Source organism: Prunus mume, linkage group LG8 (genome assembly GCF_029339155.1).
Source record: "Prunus mume cultivar Tortuosa linkage group LG8, ASM2933915v1, whole genome shotgun sequence".
Taxonomy (NCBI): domain Eukaryota; kingdom Viridiplantae; phylum Streptophyta; class Magnoliopsida; order Rosales; family Rosaceae; genus Prunus; species Prunus mume.
Genome location: NC_142705.1, coordinates 17,888,988 through 17,913,123, shown reverse-complemented (window position 1 = coordinate 17,913,123; position 24,136 = coordinate 17,888,988). Strand labels below are relative to the sequence as shown.

At 37.2% G+C, this 24,136-nt stretch overlaps 1 protein-coding gene and 1 pseudogene across 2 annotated transcripts; both read left to right on the top strand.

Moving 5' to 3' along the window:
- The first annotated feature begins 10,858 nt into the window (after positions 1-10,858).
- Positions 10,859-12,015, top strand: LOC148914911 (uncharacterized; annotated as a pseudogene).
- A 1,927-nt stretch (positions 12,016-13,942) lies between these two features.
- Positions 13,943-22,582, top strand: LOC148914910 (gamma-tubulin complex component 2-like). 2 transcript variants are annotated; one of them, XM_089043115.1, is made up of 21 exons: positions 13,943-14,382; positions 14,461-14,519; positions 14,622-14,667; positions 14,759-14,893; positions 14,978-15,109; positions 15,408-15,491; positions 15,578-15,676; positions 15,843-15,934; positions 17,276-17,348; positions 17,424-17,576; positions 17,691-17,810; positions 17,974-18,027; positions 19,085-19,168; positions 19,265-19,339; positions 19,426-19,557; positions 19,957-20,082; positions 20,168-20,275; positions 20,902-20,964; positions 21,134-21,208; positions 21,858-22,057; positions 22,152-22,582. In XM_089043115.1, exons 1-21 carry the CDS (start codon positions 14,299-14,301, stop codon positions 22,276-22,278), a joined length of 2,121 nt encoding a protein of 706 aa, XP_088899241.1. In that variant the 5' UTR covers positions 13,943-14,298; the 3' UTR covers positions 22,279-22,582. The 2 variants fall into 2 exon arrangements, with proteins under 2 accessions (XP_088899241.1, XP_088899243.1); XM_089043117.1 differs by lacking the exon at positions 14,978-15,109 and having other exon boundaries at positions 13,965-14,382.
- The last annotated feature ends 1,554 nt before the right edge of the window (positions 22,583-24,136 follow it).

The window sequence follows — 24,136 nt, the reverse complement described above, 5'->3', positions numbered from 1 at the left end:
CTTTTCCCATTGTTTCAAGGAGATTTTCATTCCACCATCTTTCTTCTTCTTTCCTTCCTTCTTCCCAGTCGGACCACAAGGAAAGCAAATAGGTGCACATGCTTGGTCCAAGGGTGCTTCTCTTCCTGGCAGCTTACATGCTAATATCCCTTGGGTCCTTGCATGTTTCTTTTGCTTTGAAACTTGTTTCTTCCTTCCTGTTAACCAACGTGGTCTTCCATGACTTCTTCATGATTTTATCCTTCAGCCAATAGATAGGGTTTGTTTGCTACCTCTATTTGTATGGGTTTTCTAGGATAAGAAGTCAACCCTCTAAACAAATGGGCCACCCCTATCAAATATTGGGCTATTGAGGTTAGTTTTAGTGGATCATTTTGGTTGGGCTATTTTGGTTGGACTATTTTCCCATTTTGTGCTCAACTATATGTTGGGCCCAAAATAGGCTGGGTTAGGGCCCCAAGCAACTGTGAACCTCCACTTCTACCCATCAATAGCCTCATGATAATTTATTACCATCCATACCACAAGCCACTCAAGCAAGCCTTGGGCATTCGAGTGGCTTGGGCCCACTTAGGCTTGTAGCGTGGTTGAGTGTATAATAATGATTTCTGCATTTCAAGATATCGCTTGGCATGCTTTTAACTATTATACTTGACGGGATAATTAGCATGGATTTGCAAAGATAATGCATTTTATAATCTTAATCTCGATTCTTAGCATGACGGATTATTTATTTGGCATGGTGCGTGGAGTGTGACTCATGCATGGCGGACTTTTGTGTGCTCCAAGTCGGATTTTTCTCAACAAGGTATTGTAACGGGCGATAATTCATTTGGGCTAAGCCGTGATTTTGGGCCTCACAGTTTCATTTTCCTTCCCTTGGGAAACTAAAGCCAACATTAAATGCACATATTTAATGATCACGTTGTCCCCATTAACAATTTAGAATTACCATATAGCATTAAATATATTATTTTTTCTTATTTTTATCTAATATTGATATAATTAAAAAATTAATCAAACTTTATTTTACATTCCTACACAAACTAAACATGGAAAATGAAATAAAGTGGTATTTCATAGTTATTTTCCCAGTATTGTTTGATTTAGCGCATTTTTGCTCACCACTTTAACCCTATGTATGCCTCACTACCTTTCTCAATACTTGACATGTGTCCATGGGTATAACCATAGTTACACAAATACAAAGTAAATAGTTAACTATGGTTATGTTAATGGGCACATGTCGAGTGTTGAGAATGATAGTGAAAGTACACCTTGAGTTTGAAGTGCTGAGTAAAAATATTTCCTTACTCGATCCCCCCATGAACCGCAGAAACCAATCTCACTCACATTGCAAATTTTAACCATTAAAAAGTCAAACCGTCTCAAAATGGAACCAAACCACCCATTACAGTGTGAATCTGTGATAGTTTTAGTCCTCTATAAACCGCTCTAGATCGAACTAAATTGTTCATTTCTTATTTTATTATTTCTTCACATGTCATCTTTTGTTTGTACTTCCTTGCAAAATTTGAGTGTTAAACTTCATTTGTATTTATATGAAAATCGTTACTTTATTACTTTGATGTTACGATGAATTTTAGGATGTTTTAGAGATTTAGAAATTAGAAAAGAATGTGTCTTTGCACTGCAAAGTGAAAAGAATAATTAGCATGCTTTAGAATTAGGCTAATCAACAAGTAAAATTGCGAAATAAAAAAAAGGATCGAGTTTACGCCCAAATCAAACCACACCAAACCCCACAACAATGGTTTGATTTGGTTTTCTTTTACACATAGTTTTAGTTAAAATCGAACCAAATCAATATGTTACATAGTCATTGATTTAATGTAATTTTAACACAAATCTAAACTAAACCCTAACCACCCCTAATTAATAACACGGTTTTACTCTATATCTAACACCCCAAACATCCATAAAAGTACACCAATGAGGGATCTGGCTTTCTCATTCAACATAGCGCTGCTACCTTTACCTAAGACTAACAACTAATTTACTGCCAGTAGGGTATAGTTCAATTGGTTGAGCTCCTCTACCTCCACTCATGTGGACAGAGATTTGAAACCCCCCGACATCCAATGAATATTTGTGGAGACCCTTCTTCAAAACTAGTTTACTAATATATATTTTCTAATATAACCACCTACATACTATCTAAGTTACATTCTATTCCAAAAAAAAAAAAGTTCCCTAACATAAAAGATTAAGTACAACTCTATCTAATTTACGTGGTAAGTCAATTAACCCAAAAATGAGATTCTTGGGCCCAGACGCTAGAAATGCACTCAAAGTATTTCTTTAATTCAAACCATCTAATGGTAAAACATAAGTTGAAGTTTTTTCCATTCACTTTAGGTCTAATTTTTGGACTTAGAGTTTTGAAAAAATTGCATATTTGTGTTAATATTTGGGTGAATTGTGAGGAATTTGGCTCGAATGGATCAAAATAATTGACAGAAAAAGAGATGTGTTATAAATTTTTCCAAATTGAAGATTACAATAATACAATTGACAAAATTAAAAATACAAAGACAAAAGTCATTGACGGGCAAACTAGAGGCACCTAAAATGACTCTTTGCAAAATTAAAATTAAGTGAAGACTTATTTACTGTTTCACCCCCCTAAAACGAAAGCTTAGTCTCACTTTACTCTCTTGAACTGAAAATTTCTCACTTCACCCCCTGAATTTCTAAAAATTGCTAAAATTTTCTCACTTTACCAATTTTGTCCATTTCCATCCACAAAACTGTTAAGGGCTCATTTGGTATGTCGGATTGTACTGGCTAATTTCCATCAAATAGTATTAATATATTCTGGAGAGTATCGATGTTTATCCATAATATTATAAGACGCTTATGTTGTTCCGATAAATAGTCCACTAAGTTATACTGTGTTGGGTGATGTTCTAGATAACATCATATCAGACTATTTTAAAAATTAAAAAAATCTTTGATAATTTTAATGGAAATTGAGATTCAAATGACACGAAATTTTTTTTTGGTAAGATTCATATGCCAAGATTTTTTTTTTTCATATAACCCATTATCATAATTGTAGTATCTCATAAAAATTCCAACATACTCACATACGTTAATAAAATTAGTACCAAATAATATATAATTCAAAGTGATCACATACTAAGGTGATAAGCAGTAGTAAAACAGAAGCATTGCAATCAATAGAGCCAAGGCCATAAGCTTGGGAATCGTAAAAAGAAAAGGAAAAGAGAAAATTTATCAATCATGAAAATGGTTCAATAGAAAAACATAAGAAAGGGACCATGGTCACCCGGAAGTCCATATCTTCTCTTTGAGCACTTTTGTAGGGCTTGAGTTGGGCTATATTAGCCTTTTCTCCGCTAGTACTACTCACTGAATTGCTTTTTCTAATAGCGATTGACAAAAAAATAAAATGGTTCCTAGAATTCTGGTTTATACCATTTTAATTTTGTAATTTTGCTCTCCTGGTCGTTAGGTATGTATGTATTCAACTAAACTACCAACACTAGCATAGTTGTTTGTTTTTGGACGAAAACTAGCACTACTCTATTTAATGTAAACTTAATATTGGGTAAAACCATAAGAACCCAATCTATGACCCAAGATCTTGAACTTCATGATTTTCACAATAGCATTAGGCGGAAATTCAATTAGATTTAAATTGCACACATACCTTGAATGTCTTCTACCATATCAAGATATTTGTCTTGAGCGATCCGTAGGCGAGCCGTCAGTGTGGATGAAATATATTTCTCTCTCTAGCCTTTTGCACGTTTAGAAAAAACCCTAATATGTGTCTTCATCAGTGTAAACATAAGATGGGTATGTTCACTATTATAGGCAGAGAGAGGACCCGTTTCCTAGTAAAGCTCATGATCAATTACCACCCATCACAGTAATAAAATAGGAAACTACTTCTCTTTATTTGACCAATATAATTATTCTGAATAATATTTATTAAACCAATTAAACAATTTATTTACCACATAGGTCACTTCATGTGGGCCACACAGAATATTTATAAAATATTCTTACATTTAATACCAACAATCTAAATATTTCCACAACGTTGAATCACTATATCATATACAAAGAAAACATTCGATTAAAAAAATGTCAAAAAAGAAAAATTTATAACCTAATTTCCACAAAAATTTAATAAAAAAATTAAAATATATAAAGAATAGAGAAGAAGTCAGAAGAAGCATATTGAAGAGAACTAGCACTACTATGTTTAATACCAACAATCTAAATATTTCCACAACGTTGAATCACTATATCACATACATAGAAAACATTCGATTAAAAAAAATGTCAAAAAAATAAATAAAAAAATCATAAACTAATTTCCACAAAAATTTAATAAAAAAATTGAAATATATAAAGAATAGAGAAGAAGTAAGAAGAAGCATATTGGAGAGAGTACGAAAAAGAGAGAGTGAGAGATGGATACCTAGAGAAGAGTGATGAAAATAACCTGTGGAGAAGATAGTAGAGAAGAACCCTAGGGAGAAGAAGATGAAAAGAGTGTCTGATTTTTTCGTAGAATGCATGTTCTTTTTTCCTAACTTTATAATTAAGCGTGTATTATCTAAATTGAGGTGTGTGTGTTGTATTAGTTAGTCAGATAAGGAGAGTATTAAAAGCCTAACTCGTATAAAATAGCCGAGTAATTAAATAATACAAGCTAAAATTACTAGAATGTCCATGCCATGTCAGCATACTTTAATGGTTTTGTAAATGAAAATGGAGGGAAGTAGTGAGAAAATTTCAGTATTTTTTAGAAATTCAGAGAATTAAGTGAGAAAATTTTAGTTTAAGGGGTAAAATGAGAACTGTGTCGGTTTGGTGGTGAAACACTAATAAGCCTTTAGAGCATTGCCACTAGAGGGCCCAAGGGAAGGGTTGGGGGCAAACCCAAAAATAGGTTTCCAAAGCAACAACAATCGCCGGGGCAAAGCGGTGGGGCCACGAACACAGGCAAGCCCGAGGAAGGCTGGCCCGACGATGAGCGTCAAGCGCAGTTGTTTAAATTTTAAAGCTGGCGCGTGCAATACACGCGCCGGTTTTATTTGACGCGCGCTACGCACCCAACGGTATGATTACACGTGTCGCATCTTTGAGCCATCCGATCGCTTTTAAACTTATCCAACGGCAGCCATTTTTCGCGAATAAAAAACGAAACAGTAACCCCAACGGCTCTATGCCACGTGAAGCTCTGGCGCTCCGATTGGTTTTTTCCAAAGAATCCAACGCGGCAGCAATTTTTTGGCCAAAAAAATCGGAAATTTTTTAAAAATACTGAAAAAAATACTGAATTTTTTTTCTATAAATACCAACCAATACTCTTCACTTTTAACACCAACTCTTCATACATTTTCTTCTCATTCTACTATTTTTCACTTTGTAGTCAAATTTTTTTCACTTTCAAGTTGTTTTTTTCTCTTTCAAGTTATGGGTTCTTCTAGTGAAACCGGTGAAGGAGCATGGAGCATGACGGAAGATATTAGCTTGTGTGAGGCTTGGCTCCAAGTTAGTCATTGTCCCGTAACGGGCAATGAGATCAAATTCTGTCATATGTGGAAAAAATTTATCAGGAATTTTGTGAAAGGGTAATTGGTTCGACCCGTACGGATCAAGCATTATCTAGTAGGTGGAAAATTCTTAATAAAGAGTTGGGAAAGTGGAGAGATGCCTTGACAAAAGCGATGAACAACCATAGAAGCGGGCAAAACCTTAGCAGTGAGGTAAATTATTTGTAATTTTTTTCTTTATTAATTTCTATGTCATATTATATTTTATTTAAATGTTTCTTGCAATTTATATATTATGTTAATATTTCTTGTATTTCCAATATTAATATGAATGTTTCTTGCAATATTTATATTTTGTTTTGCATTTCTAATAAATGGTTAAAGTTTCTTGCGTTTCCATTAATTTTTTTAATACTTGTTGCATTGCTAATATTTTTTTTAGTTTCTTGTATTTCCTTTTTTTATTTTTATTTTTATACTTGTTGCATTGCCAATATTTTTTAAAGTTTCTTGTGTTTCCATTATTTTTTTGTTATACTTGTTGCATTGCCAATATTTTTTAAAGTTTCTTGTGTTTCCATTAATTTTTTGTTATACTTGTTGCATTCTTGATATTTTATAAAGTTTATTGCCTTACCTTTTTTTTATATATATAGATTATGCAAGCACAAATGTTTTTTGGTGCTACTGGGCAAGGGAAAAAACAGTTTCAACCATACCCTATGTTGGGAGGTGGTGAAGAATTGTAAGAGATTCCAAATTATTCTAACGGGTCCAACGATAGTGTTGAACGAGATGCCACTCCATGAGACACCGACATCGGATTCACCTATGGAAAAAGAGCCAAGGCCTATTGGGAGGAAGGCAGCAAAGGCGAAGAGAGGGAGTAATTCTACCAAGAATACATCTAAATATTTGGAGGAGCTTTCAAAGATGCAAGCCATGAGAATTGAAATGGATATGAAACAACAAGAGCACGATATAGCAATGGAAGTAGAATATGCAAAAGAAAGGGAGTATGTACGCCAAAGGAAAGATTGAAAAAAATGATCGGGAAACCATGGCTATGGATACAACCCATATGTCCCCCGAAACAAAACAATATTGGAAGTTAGAACGAATGGATGTTATGAGACGAAGACTTTTTCGTGACGATGGACCTAGCAACACGGATTGGTTAAATGATCAAAACCATTAAGTTAGTTTGCTTGCCTTTCATTTCATTGTATTTTTTGTTTTGTTTAAAAAAGTAGTTGTAATTCATGTATTTTATTTTATGAGTTGTATTCATTTTCTTTTAGTGAATGAAGAAAATATTCAACAACATTCCTTTTTATTCAAAACATTCCATACATAAATAGCAACCCACAACCAAAGCATAAAAAATAAACAAACCACAATCAAAGCATAACAAATAAACCAACCACAACTAAAGCATAAAAAAACAACAAAGCATAACTAAAAATACAACATAAACATAATACATTAAAAACACATCTTCACTTTACTTTATTGTCCTTCATTGCCTTTCACCGCCCACAAATGCTCCATCAAGTCCATTTGACGGTGTTCATGAATATATGACGATTGCATCTCCGTGTAGCGCTCAATCATCCGATGCATGAAATTATCGTCTCTAACTAACGAATCATGCTGCACTGGTTCTCCATTTGGCCCCATAGGTTTTTCATAAATTCGTGTTAAGGCGGTGTTCATTGGATCTGGTTCATACTCATCTTCAGCAGCATCGTAATCATACTCATCTTCCACAATCATATTGTGGAGGATGATACAAGTCATCATTATACTCCTAAGCACCTCCTCATCAAATAGACGTGCGCTCCCCTGATAATTGCCCATCGGGCTTGAAGGAATACCAAAGCACCTCTCCACATCGCTTCTACCCCTCTTGATAGGCAGCAAAAAATTTCCTTGTGGGATCGGGATGTGGAATTGTTTTCACAAATGTTGTCCACCTCGGGTAGATACCATCAGCTAGATAATACCCGTTCTGGTAGACGGTATTATTAATTTGATATGTAATAGTTGGGCCTTCACCTCTCAAAACATCATTGAACACCGGGGATTGACCCAGAAGTTCAAATCATTTTGAGAGCCGGCAACTCCAAAGAAGGCGTGTCAAACCCATGTATCAAAACCAGCAACTGCTTCGAGGATGATGCTTTTCTGCCCTTTCCGATTCCCATAATCCCCTTGCCAAGCAGATGGACAATTTTTCCATTGCCAATCCATGCATCAATCTGGGCGAGGTCTGCGGAGGTAGTCCCGTGTACAGATTTTCCACTGCATCACAAAATCGCACCAAGCTCTCCAAAATAGTGGACTTCCCCATCCGGGCAATCTCATCCACCTGATCGCAGATGACCCATACGCCAACATTCAGTATCACATTGTGAGCTTTGCTCGGGAAGCAGCCCCAAATCTCCAAAGCACAATTTTTCTTTTGAACAAAGTAGTCATCATAATTGCAAATATCTGTTGAGGCCCAAAAAATCCATGGATCGGGCCCAAGCAACTATCAGCCCAATACAATATTTCCACAAGGGAAAAGGAAAAAAAGGATCTATCGCATGCGAGTTATAATCCACATGCCACGCTAAACAAACAAATTATCATGCTATGATTCGCGATAAAATATGATTAACTCATGCTAAGATTAAAACAATTCTTCCCAAGGGCGATAAATTAAAATATGCCAAGCAACATGCCATGCCATTATCTCGCATCCAACCACGCTACAAGCCTAGGTGGGCCCAAGCCACTCAAAAAACCCGGGGCTTGCTTGAGTGGGTTGTGGCATGGATGGTGATAAATCAACATGAGGCCCATTGATGGACCAAGAAATGGAAAGTCTCGGGTTGCTTGGGAGCCTCGAGACTCAAGCCCATTTCTTAGGCCCAAACATGTGGGTAAGCACAAGAGAGAAAAATAGCCCAAAAGCCCAAGCAAAATAACCTAGCCAAGAGATAACCCAACCAAAAAATAATAAGCCCAAATCAAGAAGCCCAACAAGCCCATTTGCTTAGAAAGCCATCTTGGCCCTTAGAAAAAAACCAAAATATCCCACAAGAGCTTCAGCCTTTTGAAAAACAGAGAACACGTGAAGATGGCAGCTCCTTACAAAGTCACTGAAACCAGTCCCAAGCCAAAGACATCCAAAGAACCGATGAATACCATCTCGCATGCTGTCAGAAGCATCCCTTGGACCAGCATACATTTGCACCTCTTTTCCTTCATCAGATTCAGCCAAGGAAGAGGAAAGAAAAGAAGAAAAACAGCAAACCAAGATTGGAAGCTCTCATTGCACACAGCGGGAAAGGGGGATGTTGAGCCCCAAATCCCTCAATTCATGAAGATAGATGAAGCAATCTTTGCCAAGAAAGGGAAGTCAGAGAAGGGGAGGAGAAAGGAGAAAAGCTCAGCCAAAGTAAGTAGAAGCCATTAGGGTTTCTTGAAAATGGTGATTTGGCAGCTATAAATTGAGCCTTCCCTACCCAACAAACTCAACTCACAACCTCGCAGAGAGCAAGCATTTCTCTCTATCTTAAACTCAGACTGTGCACTGCTCATCTTCTTCTCCGATTTGTTTTTCTCGGAAAAACCCTCGCCTTTCTTTTTTTCTCTTTCTCTAGTCAAAATTCCTCACAAAACACCTCATTCCTTACTTAAACACTTTCATTTCTCATAAACCCAGCCTAATTTCTCTCTTAGTGCTAAACCCATGTTGGTTTTGCTCCCTATGCCTCATGCCACTCATGCTGAGCTGAAAACCATCTGTAAGCATGCCAAAACTATCTGCAAGTCACTATTATTCTCATTGGTGAAGATTATCCAAAATATCTCCTAATCCGCCTTTTGCACAAAAGGGGCAAATTTTCGAACCTGAACAAAAGGGCAACCTCCTCAATCCGCTTTTGCAAAGCAGCTCCAGCCCGTTAGCTGCAGGAAGAAAAAGTCCCCTACAATATCATGCATGACTTTATTGAACAGATGGGGTTGCATTCTATATCTTGCTCGAAAATGAACATCAGAGTACAGAGATTGTGGGATAAAATAATCTTCCATAAGATTCTTACCCCAAGAATGTCTATGTCTGTCCACATTCGGTGCCCGGCCTTCTCGTGAACCACGGCGGCTCTGGTTTTCTTCCTCCAGCAAAGCAATGGCCACACCAAGTTGCTCATCTAGTTCTCTCTGCACCCTTTTGCTTGCAGCTCTTCTACGCATTCTTGCTCGCCTTTCTCGCTCTTGCCTCTCCAAAACCTCTTCCATGTCGTCTGACATTGAGAATAGAGAATGAAATCTAAAATATGAGAAATGAAATCTAAAATATGAGAAATGAAGATGTAGAGAAGATATGGTGTGAGAGGTATGAGCTAAGCCTCTGCATTTATAGAAAAATTTAGGCAGATAGAGATGACACGTGGCGCAATTTTAGAGGGTGAAAATCTTATCTGAAATTTGAAATTCACATGAAATTTGAAATTTGAAATTTATCTGGAATTTGAATTTTGAAATGTATCTGAAATTTGACATTTTGAATTTATCTGAAATTTGAATTTTGAAATGTATCTGAAATTTGAAATTTATCTGAAATTTGAAACCGAAAATCTGATCCGATATGAATAGTATTGACACATAGGAACCCAAAAATTTTATTTGAAAATATTATCCAAATTAATTGTTTAAGTAAACAAAGTTGTGAAAAAAACAAAAAAATGAATAGTATTTGCCATGGCAAGCCTTGCATTGCTGGAAACACAATTTTTTTTTGGCCCTAAGGCACTATTTACGTGAATAGTACCCGCTTTAGGGCTCCCCTTGCCGTGGCAAGGGCTAAGAGCATCTCCACCCACAAGGGCTAAGTCTAAGGTATGGGCAAGCAAGGGCTGCCACTATTCACATGAATAGTGTCAGCCTTTGCATTTGTGGTTCCACCCACAAGGGCAAAGTCTAGGGCAAGTCTAGGACAATTACTATTTATTGTACTTTATTTTCTATTTTTTTATAGTTTAAACCATTAATTTTGATAATCTTTTGTAATTAAATTTTCGGATAAGATTTTCACCCTCTAAAATTGTGCCACGTCTGATGTAGAACAAATGATAGATTTTATCGTAGGGAGTCTCGGGGTAAGAATCTCATGGAGGATTATTTTATCCCAAATCCGTTATATCCTGCTTCTAAGTTTCGAGAAAGATATAGAATGCAACCACATTTGTTCCAAAAAATCATGCATGATATTTGTAATTACGACACATACTTCATTCAAAAGCATGATGTCTGTTGGAGCTTTAGGTCTTATCCCGGAGCAAAAAATGCTTATGGATGCTTGCTTATGGGGCATCTGCAGAGCGGTGGATGAGATTGCAAGGATGGGAAAATCTACTGCCCTAGAGTGCTTGGTGAGATTCTGTGATGCAGTGGAAAATTTGTACACGAGGGAGTACCTTCGCAAACCAACGCCAAGAGACTTGGAACGGCTTCTACAAAAAGGCGAGGCTCGAGGTTTCAGAATGATTGGAAGCATCGATTGTATGCACTGGCGGTGGAAGAACTGTCCATCTGCTTGGCAAGGGGAGTACGGGAATCGGAAGGGCCAAAAAAGTATAATTTTGGAGGCCGTAGCTTCATTCGATTGTTGGGTTTGGCATGCCTTCTTCGGGGTTGCCGGTTCTCAGAATGACCTCAATGTCCTTGGTCAATCCAGTGTTCGATGAGGTATTGCGAGGTCATTCCCCCCAAGTCACGTACCAAATCAACAATACCGTTTACTCTGGTGCGTACTACCTTTCCGACGGAATTTATCCTAGGTGGACGACATTCGTGAAAACAATTCCGAATCCCCAATCCGAGAAGGAAAGAAACTTTGCTTCCTTTCAAGAAGGTTACAGGAAAGACGTGGAGAGGTGTTTCGGTATCTTGCAAGCTCGTTGGGCAATTATTAGAGGTGCTGCTCGGATGCTAGATGAGGAGGTACTGCGGAGTATTATGATGACTTGCATCATCCTTCACAACATGATTATGGAGGATGAGTATGACTATGATGCTCAAGAGGTGTTTGAACCCGATCCAATGAACACATCGTTGACAAGAATATATGAAAGGCCGATTGGACCAAATGGACTACCACTAGAGCCTGAACCCATACTTCGGGATGGTCAATTCAACAACCCCATGATTGATCGGTATCAAGAAATGCAATTTTCATATGTTCACGAGATACGTCAAGGTGACTTGGTCGAGCACTTGTGGGAGATGAAAGGCAATCACAATGGATGAAGTCAAGATTAGTGCTTTGTTTGGAATTATGCTTTGTTTTTAATTATGTTTTATTTTGTGTGTGGTTTTTTTTTTGGAATTATGCTTTTTATTATTATGCTTTTATGTATGGTTTGTTTTGTGTGTTGTTTGCAATAAATGAAGGTTTTTTTAAATTAACTTTTGTTTTGATGCTCAAATATTTTTAATAAATAGTCATTTTATTTAATGCTTTTTTTATTGAATAAAAAGGAAACAATACAACAAATTAAAGGATAATACAACAATACAACATATGGCAAAGGTGTTTCAATACAACCTAATGGTTTTCATCATTTAACCAATCCGTATTGCTAGGTCCGTCGTCATTGAAAAGTTTTTTTCTCATCACATCTCTTCGTCGTAGCTTCCAATAGGCTTTTGTTTCGGGAGACATATGGCTCGTATCCATGGCCATGATTTTCATCTCTCTATCTTCTATGTCTTTTTCTTGTGCCATTTGTTGTTGCAGAACAAATGCTTCCCTCGTGCCATGTCCATTTCATCTCTTTTCAAGTCTCTCTCCATTCTTAGTGAGGTGCTCTTAGCTATTTGCTCCAATAATTGTACACATTCATTGGTCGAAGTGCCCCCTCTCTTGGCCTTTGCCGCCTTTCTCCCAATAGGTCTTGGCGGACGTGGCACAAATGGTGACTCCGTTTCCATTGGAGAGTCCAATGGAGAATCGGTTGATGGAGAATCGTGGAGTGGCGTCTCATTCATCACAATCGGCGGACCGGTGGGAATAATTTTGAATCTCGAACAATCCTTCACAATTTCCCAACAATGGAAATGCACGAAACTTTTTTTGCCTTGCCCCATGGCACCGTACCACATTTGTGCTTGTATCATCTATTAAAAATAAATAATTGGAAGTGCAAGGAACAAAAATTATTATGCAAGAAAATATAAACTACTTTGAAATGCAAAAATAAAATTGATTATGCAAGAAAATATAGACAAATTAAAGGTGCACCAAGAAAAAAAAAATGCAAGAAAAACAAATAGAATATGCAATAAAAAAAAAAGTGACATTGAATTGATTAAAATGGCAATTATAAATATTTTACCTCATCGGTCAAATTTTGACCGCTTTGAATGTTCGCCTTTGCTTTTGTCAAGGCATTTCTCCATTTTCCTAACTCTTTATTCAAAAGTTTCCATCTACTAGACAACGCCATTTCGGTCCGAGGAACCCGATCTTTGACAAAATTCTCCATGAATTTTGCTCCACATGTGATGAAACTTCATCTCATTGCCCGTGATAGGGTCATGACTAATGTTCACCCAAGATTGACACAATGCAATATCTTCATTCGTTGACCACGAGCCTCCGACTTCAATAGAAGATGTCATTCGTTTTTTTTATACAAATGGAAAGTAGTAGAAAAATGTGAGTAGAGAGTAAAAAATATTGGAAGGAGAAGAGTTTGTATGGAGAATTGGTGTGGAAGTGAAAAATGTGAGTGGAGATAAAAAAATATTGGAAGGAGAAAAGTTTGTATGAAGAATTGGTGTGGAATGTTTTAGAAATGTGAGTAAAGAGTAAAAAATATTGGATGGAGAAGAAATTGTATGAAGATTTAGTGTGGAAAGTAAATAAAATGGTTAGGTATTTATAGAGAAAAAATACAGAATTTTTGGGTATTTTTTAAAAAATTTCAGAATTTTTTCGATTTTTTTTCAATTTTTAGCCAAAAACTAGGACCGCCGGATTTTGGAAAAAGTCATCTGAGAGCCCTCGTCGCGCACGTGGCAAACAACCGTTGAGTCGTTGTGGATGACGCACACACGCCGACGCCAACAAGACGGAATCATTACCGCGCGTGTAATTGACCAAATTCACGCGCCAACGGTAAAAATGTGATCGCTATCGTGGCGCCGCGTGACGCCGCGACGCGTCATCCAATCCGGCTTCAGCCCGCAAGACTTGGGCCGTCGGGCTGGTGGGACCCACTCAAACCGGGCTACGGGCCCTGCGCTGAGTTGCCTCAGGCCCTCTGGCAGCCTTTCCCCCGGGCTGGGCCATGCGCTGGAGATGCTCAACTGGTGGAAGTGCTCTTAGTAAAAGACCCATCCCCGCTTCTCCCCCTTTCTTCACTCTCGGCAGCTCCCCGTTCTCAACCTCCCACCACCCTCACCAAAACAACCACAGCCACCATTTTCTTTCTCCCCTTCTCTCTCAATCAATCTCTGAACCATACCAACTGCAAATTCCAATGTTGCAAAATCTAACCAAATAGTGATCAAGACGTCAAATTTCCATGGGAAGCAAGCACTAACCCACAACCAGGATCAACCAGAGACGGAGAGAGAGTGAGAGAAACTTGAATATCGGCTGGCTAAGCTTTTTTTTTTTTTTTTGGGTTTGATTCATTATTCAGACTGAGCTGTGGGTTTTGTGAGTTTCCCAACTCCAATGGAGACTAGTTCAGCAATATCATGTCCTTCAACTCCTCGCTGGAACTCCGAGAGGCCATTCCTCACTGGCCGCTTTCATCAGGTTCCTCTAATGTTCTTCACTTCATTTTTCTCTCTGAGATTTGCGAATGCCAGTTCAAAATTTTCATTTTTGTTTCAGGAAACCAAAACGACGTCGCGTTTCTTCGACACCAAGGGCTATTCCGGTGATTCCCTTGGGTAAACATCATGTCACATCTTCATCCATTTACATTTCTGGTCATACTCTTCTTCTTTTTGTCTTTTTAATTGAAAAAGAAAAACAATTTTTGAATTTTGCAGCTTGGGATCCGAAAAGGCCATTGGTTGTTACAATGCTGCTGTTCAGGTGAGTTTGAATTTGAATTTGAATTTGAATATGGAACTTTACAATTTTGGATGAAAGGTAGTCGTGCTTATGATGGTTGTTGCACAAGTAGGAACTTGTGGTCATCGATGACCTCTTGTCTGCAATGGTTGGGATCCAAGGACGCTACATTTCGATCAAAAGGGCCCACGGAAAAGAGGATAATTTCACCTTTCAAGTTGATGCATCCATGGATTTAGCTCTCCAGGTGTGGATTGGCGCAATCTCTCTGTTGTTTTAGACTTGGCACTTTAATATTTATCACTTTTTATTGGGTACTGAAATGCTTCAGGAATTGGCGAAACGGGTATTTCCTCTGTGTGAGAGCTTTATGCTCATTAACCAGTTTGTTGAATCAAGATCTCAATTCAAGAATGGTCTGGTGAATCATGCCTTTGCTGCTGCACTCAGGGCTCTCCTTCTAGTAGGGTTCCCTCCCCTCCCTGTTTTAAGCCCTTTTTGTGCATGTTATGTTTGTTTCACTAACCTGTGATTGGAATATTTGGTATTTTTTCGCTCTTCAAGATGTGTATTTCTTTCTCCTACTGAAATCTGTTTTCAGTTTGAGTTTCTTATTTTAACATAAAAGTTACTCGATGGCAACTCCATTTCTTTCATCTAGACCTAAGGTTAATGGACGAAGAAAAGTATTAAGTATGGATATAAAAAAGGATGAAGTGATCTCCCCCATTGAACACCTCCTTCTGGTTTTTCTGTATTAGGATTACCAGGCCATGGTGGCACAATTGGAACACCAGTTTCGACTTGGAAGACTGTCCCTACAAGGCTTGTGGTTTTACTGTCAGGTTTGAGGTTCTCTCAGACAAATTTTAGCTATTTTTTAGGGGTTTTCTTTTATTTACCTAAATGGGCTCTCTAATCTGCGTTGCAGCCAATGATGGGGTCCATGCAAGCACTATCTAACGTAATACAGAGGGCTTCAGCTAATAATTTTGCAGGTTCTGCAGTTCTTAACCTCTTGCAGAGCCAGGTTAATCCTTATGTCTGAGTCACTCTGTATTTTTTGGAGATAACAGGAATTACATAACCTCTGGTTGGTCCCTTTGGAAGTAATAACTGTTCTCACTGCATGTTTCTCATTCTTACCTTTTGTCCTGTTGCCATTGCTGCATACCATGGCTCTTTGAAATATCCAGGCTAAGGCCATGGCTGGTGATAATGGTGTAAGGTCATTGCTAGAAAAGATGGCAGAATGTGCGAGCAATGCATACCTTGGAATATTGGAGAGGTACTCTTTTGCAAGCGTGCTGTCAAGTTGCAACCATAATTTTGTGTTAAAATTGCAACTTCCTCTGCCAACTTGTTATACATCTCTAGTTGAACATGAAAAGCTAATTACATAAGCATAATATGCTACAAAGATACAGAGAGTTTTATTCCCTTCTACAAAGTTTCTTCCATTTTCTTTTAATATTGTAAACTGTAATTCCTTATTCTCCCTGCCTAACTTAATTTCCACTCGGTTATCTCATTTTATTTTGTGTTGGGGGAGGGTGGAAGGGCAGGTTCCAAAAAAGTCTATTAGAATGGCCAACTTAGGCTTATTTGGGAAATTGTCCTGTACTAAGACGTGTTTTAGACCCAAGGTTACCATGGGCACATATTTGACACTTTTGTATTCTTGGGAGAGGGATTAGAAGCTAGGAGACCTTAGTCTTGCAAAAATAGTCTGAACCTGATGAGCTTTTTGGACCAGGGAGCCTTCGGTAGGGCCTGGGCAAAGTTTTCTGGCATAGCCCTACCTGTACATGAAAATAGAGGCCCAAGCTTTTCTTAAGAATTCTGTTTAATTGAAAGTTCCTATTATTGCTTAACCTTAACTTGAACTTAGGTCCTACTACGTACTTACCTCATCCAAATGCCACTTGACATATGGGATTTTTATAATTACAAAATTATAGTTAAAAAATATATAATCTCTAACCAATGAGGATGTGGTCGTGTTTCAACCCCTCAATCTTGTGCCCAGCATGACCTGTTAAAGTGTTATTTACATAAAAGTTACCCACTAAATATGAAATTAAAGTGTTATTTACATAAAAGTTACCTTTTTTTTTTCTTTTTATATAAAAGAAAAGAAATTTCTGTGCGGCATGTCAAGGTTTTATCATCTTTCTTTACAGTAGGTGTCAAATGGGTTGGGTCCATGATGTGTTGTGCCCAGCATGACCCGTTGGACAAGTTGTGCACGGCGGAACAAACATTGATAGTGTTGTGTCATGTCAGGTCGTTTTAAAGATGTTATGCCTGTTGCCTTCCCATCCTGCTTAACCCTGTATTTATTGTGCTGTCTTCTCTATGAAATAATTATGTGTATAAAGATATTGTTTTTCTATGTTCATGTGCATTTTCTTGGAGGAATAGTATTATGCCCCTTGTTTCTATATATATTCAATCCTCTAATAGTTTTGACATGGATTTCTTATTTTAAATCTATTATAATGTGGAAAGACAGATTAAGTTGTTTTGTTTCTTTTCCTTGGGCAGTGGTGGATTTAGGTATCATTTGTTCAATACTTTATTACTCGTTCTGATTGACCCTATGTACGGAATCAAAACTTACTTTTAGGTGGGTTTATGAAGGAGTCATTGATGATCCTTATGGTGAATTTTTCATTGCTGAGAACAAATATCTTCAAAAGGTATATTTTGTGAGTTCGCAATTATGAGTGCATCAAATTTATGCTTATTATGTTACAGTTTGTAAAATCTTACAGGAAAGCCTGACTCATGATTATGATGCCAAGTATTGGACGCAACGTTACAGCCTCAAGGATGGAATCCCTAGCTTCCTTGCAAATATTTCTGGGACAATTTTGACCACTGGAAAATATCTAAATGTCATGAGAGAATGCGGGCACCATGTTCAGGTTCTGGTTAATTATCCATTACAATGGTTCTTATATTATAATCATCCATTATAATATCCCTTTGCATCAATATGGTTGTGTTAGTACATGTCATTGACTGGATTGTACGAATAGGTCCCTCAATCAGAAAATTCAAAATTGATGAGCTTTGGCTCAAATCATCGCTATCTTGAGTGTATAAAATCTGCTTATGACTTTGCCAGCAGTGAGCTCTTAAATCTCATCAAAGAAAAGGTGAGGTTCAGTTTGTCAGTATTTGGTTTTCCCCTGAATTTTCTTTTTTGCTTTTTGGTTTTTTTTTTTTTTTAAAAAAAACCAAAAAATGCTTACATTCATGCTGCATTATCTTCATTGCAATTCGTTTATGTTAGCCATCCTTCTCTGTTTTCTTGTGTAGTATGATCTGATGGGAAAGTTACGATCTATAAAGCACTATCTTCTTCTTGATCAGGTATATGTATATTGTTTTGTGACCAGTGAACTTGGAAATAGATCAATTATATAATACATTGTAATATGGAGATACCATGTTTAATCTGCAATTGGGACTAGAAATTGTTGAACCATCCATACCAGGTGGAGTTCGAGGAGCGTTAGGTTATGCTAGCTCAGCTGTCCCTTATAATACTATGAGCATAGTGGACATACATATCTTTCTGTCTAAGGTTACGATGGTAATGGTTTATGTGTTGATGCTTTCAACACTTAGTGGAAGTGTGTGCACATTTTGCCTCTTCAACCATGTAAATGTAATTGTGTAAGGTCGCATTAATTTCTTCAAGCCCTAGGAAGGAGCATGTTTGGTTTACAGTTCTAAGTCTTGGTACCTCCAGAAGTACTTGGTGATTTCTCTACAGTTATGTGCATGTCAAAGTATTACCTTTTCAATCTAGCAAATTTGCCTGTAAGGTTGGTTCTATGAGAATAGATGACTTTTTGAAGAGGCCTTTATAATAATCTCTCTTCTACATGCATATGTAAGAATTTGGTTTAATTTGTAGTGAGTATTTCAAAAAAAATCAAAATCCTCCTTTTTGATTTAGGAAGTAGAAACCATTAGAGTGTTATGATCCAATTTTTTAGGTCCCAAAAATCAAGAGTAATGTATACTACTGCTACTTGAAATATAAAAAAACTCCTTAAAAGAAGGTGCTAGAACATGAGATGTTCATGATTTATGTTATTCAAGGTTTACTTTTTTAATTTCAGTTACCAGAAGATTTACCACAGTAATTTGTATTACACATTTGGTACTTATTTATCTATTTTTGTGAGAAAAACATAGGTTTTTTTTGGAGAAAGAAGAAATGATTGTACTTATGCAAATCTTGGTTAGGATGCATGAAGGGCATGCTGATGGTTAAATATTTGTACCATTTTTTTGGATCTGGTTAAGAAAAGATCAATCACATTATGCATGGAAAAAGCTTGTTTCTTTTTCTTTTTGTTCAATTTTATATAAAAAAATAGTGTTATTCAAAATCAAGTAGCTGATGGTGTCTGTACAGGGTGATTTTTTAGTTCATTTCATGGATATTGCTCGAGATGAGCTTACGAAAAAGCTTGATGAGATTTCTGTGGAGAAGCTGCAGGTCTTCACTCTTCATAGTCCCTTACAGGCAAATACTTCTCTATGTTTTCACAGTTCGAAATAACTGAGATGTTTAAGCTTTTGTTTTGCTAAATAGTCTCTTCTAGACCTTGCTTTGCGTACCACAGCAGCTGCAACAGATCCTTGCCATGAGGACTTAACATGTTGCGTGGTAAGCAACTCTCTTCTTTTTCTTGCATATGAAAAATTTCTGAATTGATTTTGCATCAATTAAATAGTTTCACCGTTTTTCTTCAGGAAACATCTTCTTTGCTTAAAAAATTGGGGACACTTACAGATGGTGAAAGGAGCAGGAATGTTCCTGATGATAATGATCTAGAGGAGCCAGTGAGCATAACAGGACTTGAGACATTTTCTTTGAATTATAAGGTTTGTTAGAAAAACAGTGATTTCCTCAGTACTGTTTTCATTTTCTTTGTTCAAACTACACGATTGACGTGTTTACCCAAAACAGCACCTGCACCCAAAAAAAAAAAAACACAAAATAGCATAATTTATACCGAAGACTTCATCATCCAAATCCTTCTCCCTCCTCCCTCCCCGGTTTTGTATTTGTAGGGATTCAATGAGACTCTTTCTCTCAACTACTGCAGTAAAAAGATAGTATAAATTACTTAACAAGATGCATATTTGGTGAATGTTCTTGGTTTGAGTTTTCTTAAATGGATCTAGCTCGTGAGAATTTTCATATGATGCCATTTTGATCTCATCCTGCATCATGATCAAACAATTTTTCTTTGATTTGCTGACTATTTGGTTCTTTTTCAGATTCGGTGGCCATTGTCTATTGTTATCTCTAAACATTCCTTAACAAAGTACCAGTTGATTTTCCGCTTTCTTTTCCACTGTAAGCACGTGGATCGCCAACTTTGTGGGGCATGGCAAGCACATCAAGTATGGGTTTCTGTTTTGTTTTTTCATCTAGCCAGGCCAATAGCCTCATTTCCCTGTTTAATTAAATGGAAATATATATTTGCAGGGAGTTCGTGCCCTCAACATGCGTGGAACTGCTATCTCCAGATCATCTCTGCTCTGTCGTAGCATGCTGAAATTTATTAATAGCCTTCTACACTATCTAACATTTGAGGCAGGTTTTACCTTACCAAATTTCTTTTTCGCCAGATGCTTTTGCCATGCTATAGTTGTAGCTTGTGATGTGCTTGTTTTTTCCTATATTTAAGTACTTTTACTCCTTTAGTTCTTTTTTCTTTTCTCATGGTTTTGGTTTTTATTGGTTTACTTCCTTTCTCTTTATTTGGCTGTTGTCGATACAACACAGCATGGTACATTCCATCGGACACTTCCAAATACTGAATTTTTTCTGGGAATGGTTGAATCTTATGCTGGGAATGCTTGCATTCGACACCTAAACACCCTTGTGTGGTGCAGGCTTATATATGCATTGTGTACAATTTTTATTTTATTTTTTGATGTATGATCCTTGTTGCATGCCTCCCGTTGCAAATCACTGTATGTAATGTTAGCTGTACATCTACAAAGTTATGTCCGACCTTTCAGGTTCTTTAGAGAAAACTGGCTAGGTCTGACGGGGCTGGGGTTCATTCTGTCCTGTTGATCGCAAGGGAAACATAATAAAATACTGTCCGACCTTAAGAAATCCAATTCAAGTTCTACATTCCTGAAATATATTTTCCTAGCAATGTTGAAAAAATAACTGGCCTTATGTTTATTGACAACAGAACTTGTTTACAGGTTATTGAGCCTAATTGGCACGTGATGCATAATAGACTTCAAACTGCAAAGAGCATAGATGAGGTATGGTCTTCCTCGTATAGAAATTCTCGTCTTCATTTGAAACAAAGAAAAAAAGAAATGTTTGGCTGAAAAGAAGAATGCCACTTATTGGACATTCTGATAGAGGCAGCAGTATTTATTTTATGTAGAAGTACCTCATGTTTGACTTTCAAGGCTCTTCGTGATACAGGTTATCCAACACCATGAATTTTTCCTTGACAAGTGTTTGAGGGGATGCTTGCTTCTTTTGCCTGAATTTCTCAAGGTTTGTTCTTACTACATCCAAGCATACATGCATAACTAGACATAAAGGGATATATAGTAGAAGAGGTAACTAGAAATAGAGGGATGTAATAAATATAGAAGAGGTTGGAGAGAAGATCTCTTCCATTTGAAAGAGAGAAACTTTAATAAGGGAAAATGGAAGGATGTGCAACATACTGGGTATGCTTGAGGCCAGGGAGATATGCTAGTGTAGAATGTTTCTGTGAGGATGATGATAGCCTCCATGTTTGATGTAGGCCCTAGTAAGATATTAGAAAAATTCAGGTATCACTCAGCCTTCAGCATTATAGATCTTGGACTCGCTCCAATCAAATCACGTCTCTCACACAAGCATGAGAACTTAAATTCTTTCAGTATTAACTTTAACATTCTTCAATAAATTTCGTTTCAATTAATACACTTTAACATGCTAGTAAAGACGCTCGTCATGAGACCTATAAATTGATTATGCAACATAGAGAATAACAATGAACTTAATATACGTCTAAGTTGCATTTATTATGGAACAGTGGATCAGGACATGTTGAAATGGGATCATATCTCTTTGGGATCATATGTTCAGAACATAAGTTCTGGAGTTCTTGGGTAGACTTTGTGATTTTCCTCAATAGTGTGTTCTCTGAATGCAGAAGGTGGAGAGGCTGAAATCACTTTGCCTACAATATGCAGCTGCAACTCAGTGGTTGATATCATCTTCTATTGATGTTCCCAGCCTTGTCGAGTCTGATGGTTCACTTGTGTCAGAAAAACCCAGGCAATCGAAATCACGGCGTCCATATCAGCCATTAAAATTAAGCTCCAGCAATAAAACTGTTGCTGATTCTATTCTGTAAGTTTGAAATGGCTATGGAGTACGTACATAATTACACACACAAATACACCTCTGTCTCGCTCTCTCTCTCTCTGACTTATTTATATTACAGCAAATTCGAGAGGGAGTTCAATGCAGAGCTTCAGAGCCTGGGACCAATATTGAACAGTAGCTCCAAAGCAGAACCATATTTGACTCATCTTTCGAAGTGCATCTTAGGCATTGGAAACGAACACTGAATTCTGGCTTCTTTTCTGTTACTTAGGTTTCAAGAGGTCACGGTTTGTGAAAATGTTTTCCTGCTGTTGTGCTAGGCTTGTGGTTCGTAGCATGCCAAGAATGTCTAAAGTTTAGGTACTTGTTAGAGAATATTGAGTTGGTGTTGTGTACTGGGGAAATTTTGTTTTTTTGGTTTTTTGTTCTGTTGATTTTTGTTTTGCGGGTGGCCGGTGGGTGTTTAGATTCATTGTTAATTTCTGGCAAAGATTAACCATGATATACAATGTAATCCCCTGAATTTTAATTTCATCATCTGTATCATCAGTTGAAGTGTCAACTTGTTTGGTAAACAAGGGTCATAGAAACTTGTCGCAACAAGTGAAGAACAATTCATGAATATTAAAGAATAGAACCATTACAAACGCGAAATATTTGGGAAAGCAGCAACAAAATTTGCTGCCACAAATGGGATGAGGAACACAAGCGGCATGGCTTTAAAGTCCAATTCTCTCTCTCCCATATGTTGGACCCACCTCTGTTCTCAGCTCATGTGAGAGAGAGTTGGAAGCGTTGGGGGAAGTAGTTGTGTTGTATTTCTTGATGGGTTGAGGTTGGCTAAGGCCCGTGGCTTAAGGAATATCATTGTTGAAGTGGATTCGAAAGCATGCTTATCGACTGTTAAGGAGGACTTGTCATGCTCGAAGTGGTCTTTATTTCCTATCCACTGTGAAATCAGAGTTCTAAAGACTTCTTTCTCCTACCTCCGATGGTCATGGGTCCCTAGGGAAGCAAACCAAGCTGCAGATTGGGTAGCTTCGAGTGTTAAAAGGAGGGGGGTTGTGCGCTGAGGCTTGGGTCATTCAACCTCCAACCTCCCTGATTTTCATTCTATCCCGAGACGGTTTGCCTTGTCCTCCCCGAAATTGTAGCGATTATAGCGATGGTAGTTCTTGGTCTTAGCTTGTTTCTTTCGGTGGTTTTTTTTTTGTTTCTTAGCCTGTTGGGGTCATAGCTGTTCTGTTGGAAAAGTCAATATTCATGCAGAAAAAGATGAAGAAAAAAAAAACTTGTAACTTCAGTAATTCAAACCGAAAGAAACCTATAAAGTCAGACATACTGACAGTTAGAGATTCACAACCCTAAACCACCTCCTTAGATAAATTTTAGGGAGGAATGATAAAAATGCAACTCCAACCACGCCCCTATCTACCTCCTAAAATAGGAGTCTTCAGAACTCCTAAATCGAGGAGAGAAAGGACTCTAGCCCCTATAATTTAATCGCTTTATTTAATGAGTATTTCAAACCTTTATTTAATGCTAACCATTTTTTATTTTATTTTTTAATAGAGATGGACCAATCAAAAAAGAGTTATAGCATTTATGACTCTTCAAATTAGGGAGTATGATTGGAGTTGAAATTTTTTAGAGAGCTCCTAAAATAACTTTCTTATATTCTTAGTCAAATTTTAGCTAAGAAATAGAGAGCATCATTGTGGATGCTCTTAGCTGCCAAAAAACAAAAAGCTTCGAAACCTATTGCGACCCCCAAAAAAAGGGAGATGGTAAACATAATCCTACTAGTGAGTAATCTTGTACGGTAGATCTAAAGTTAATCGGAAAAGTAATTCATCTTGATAGGAATAAACAAAAAAGAGAACATGATAAACAAATAATGAGGATCAGAGGAGCTACCCCTACTTGTATTAGATTATAAATTTTGAAGTAGGATTCATGTATTAAATGATTCTTATGTGTAAGTAGGTAAACACTGGTGAAGTCAAGAATCAAATTTGTTCCTTTTCTTCTTATTTCCCAGTTATTAAAGGGATTTAGATTTCCTTGAAATTCTAGGAATCTAGTATATATAGGGCACATTGT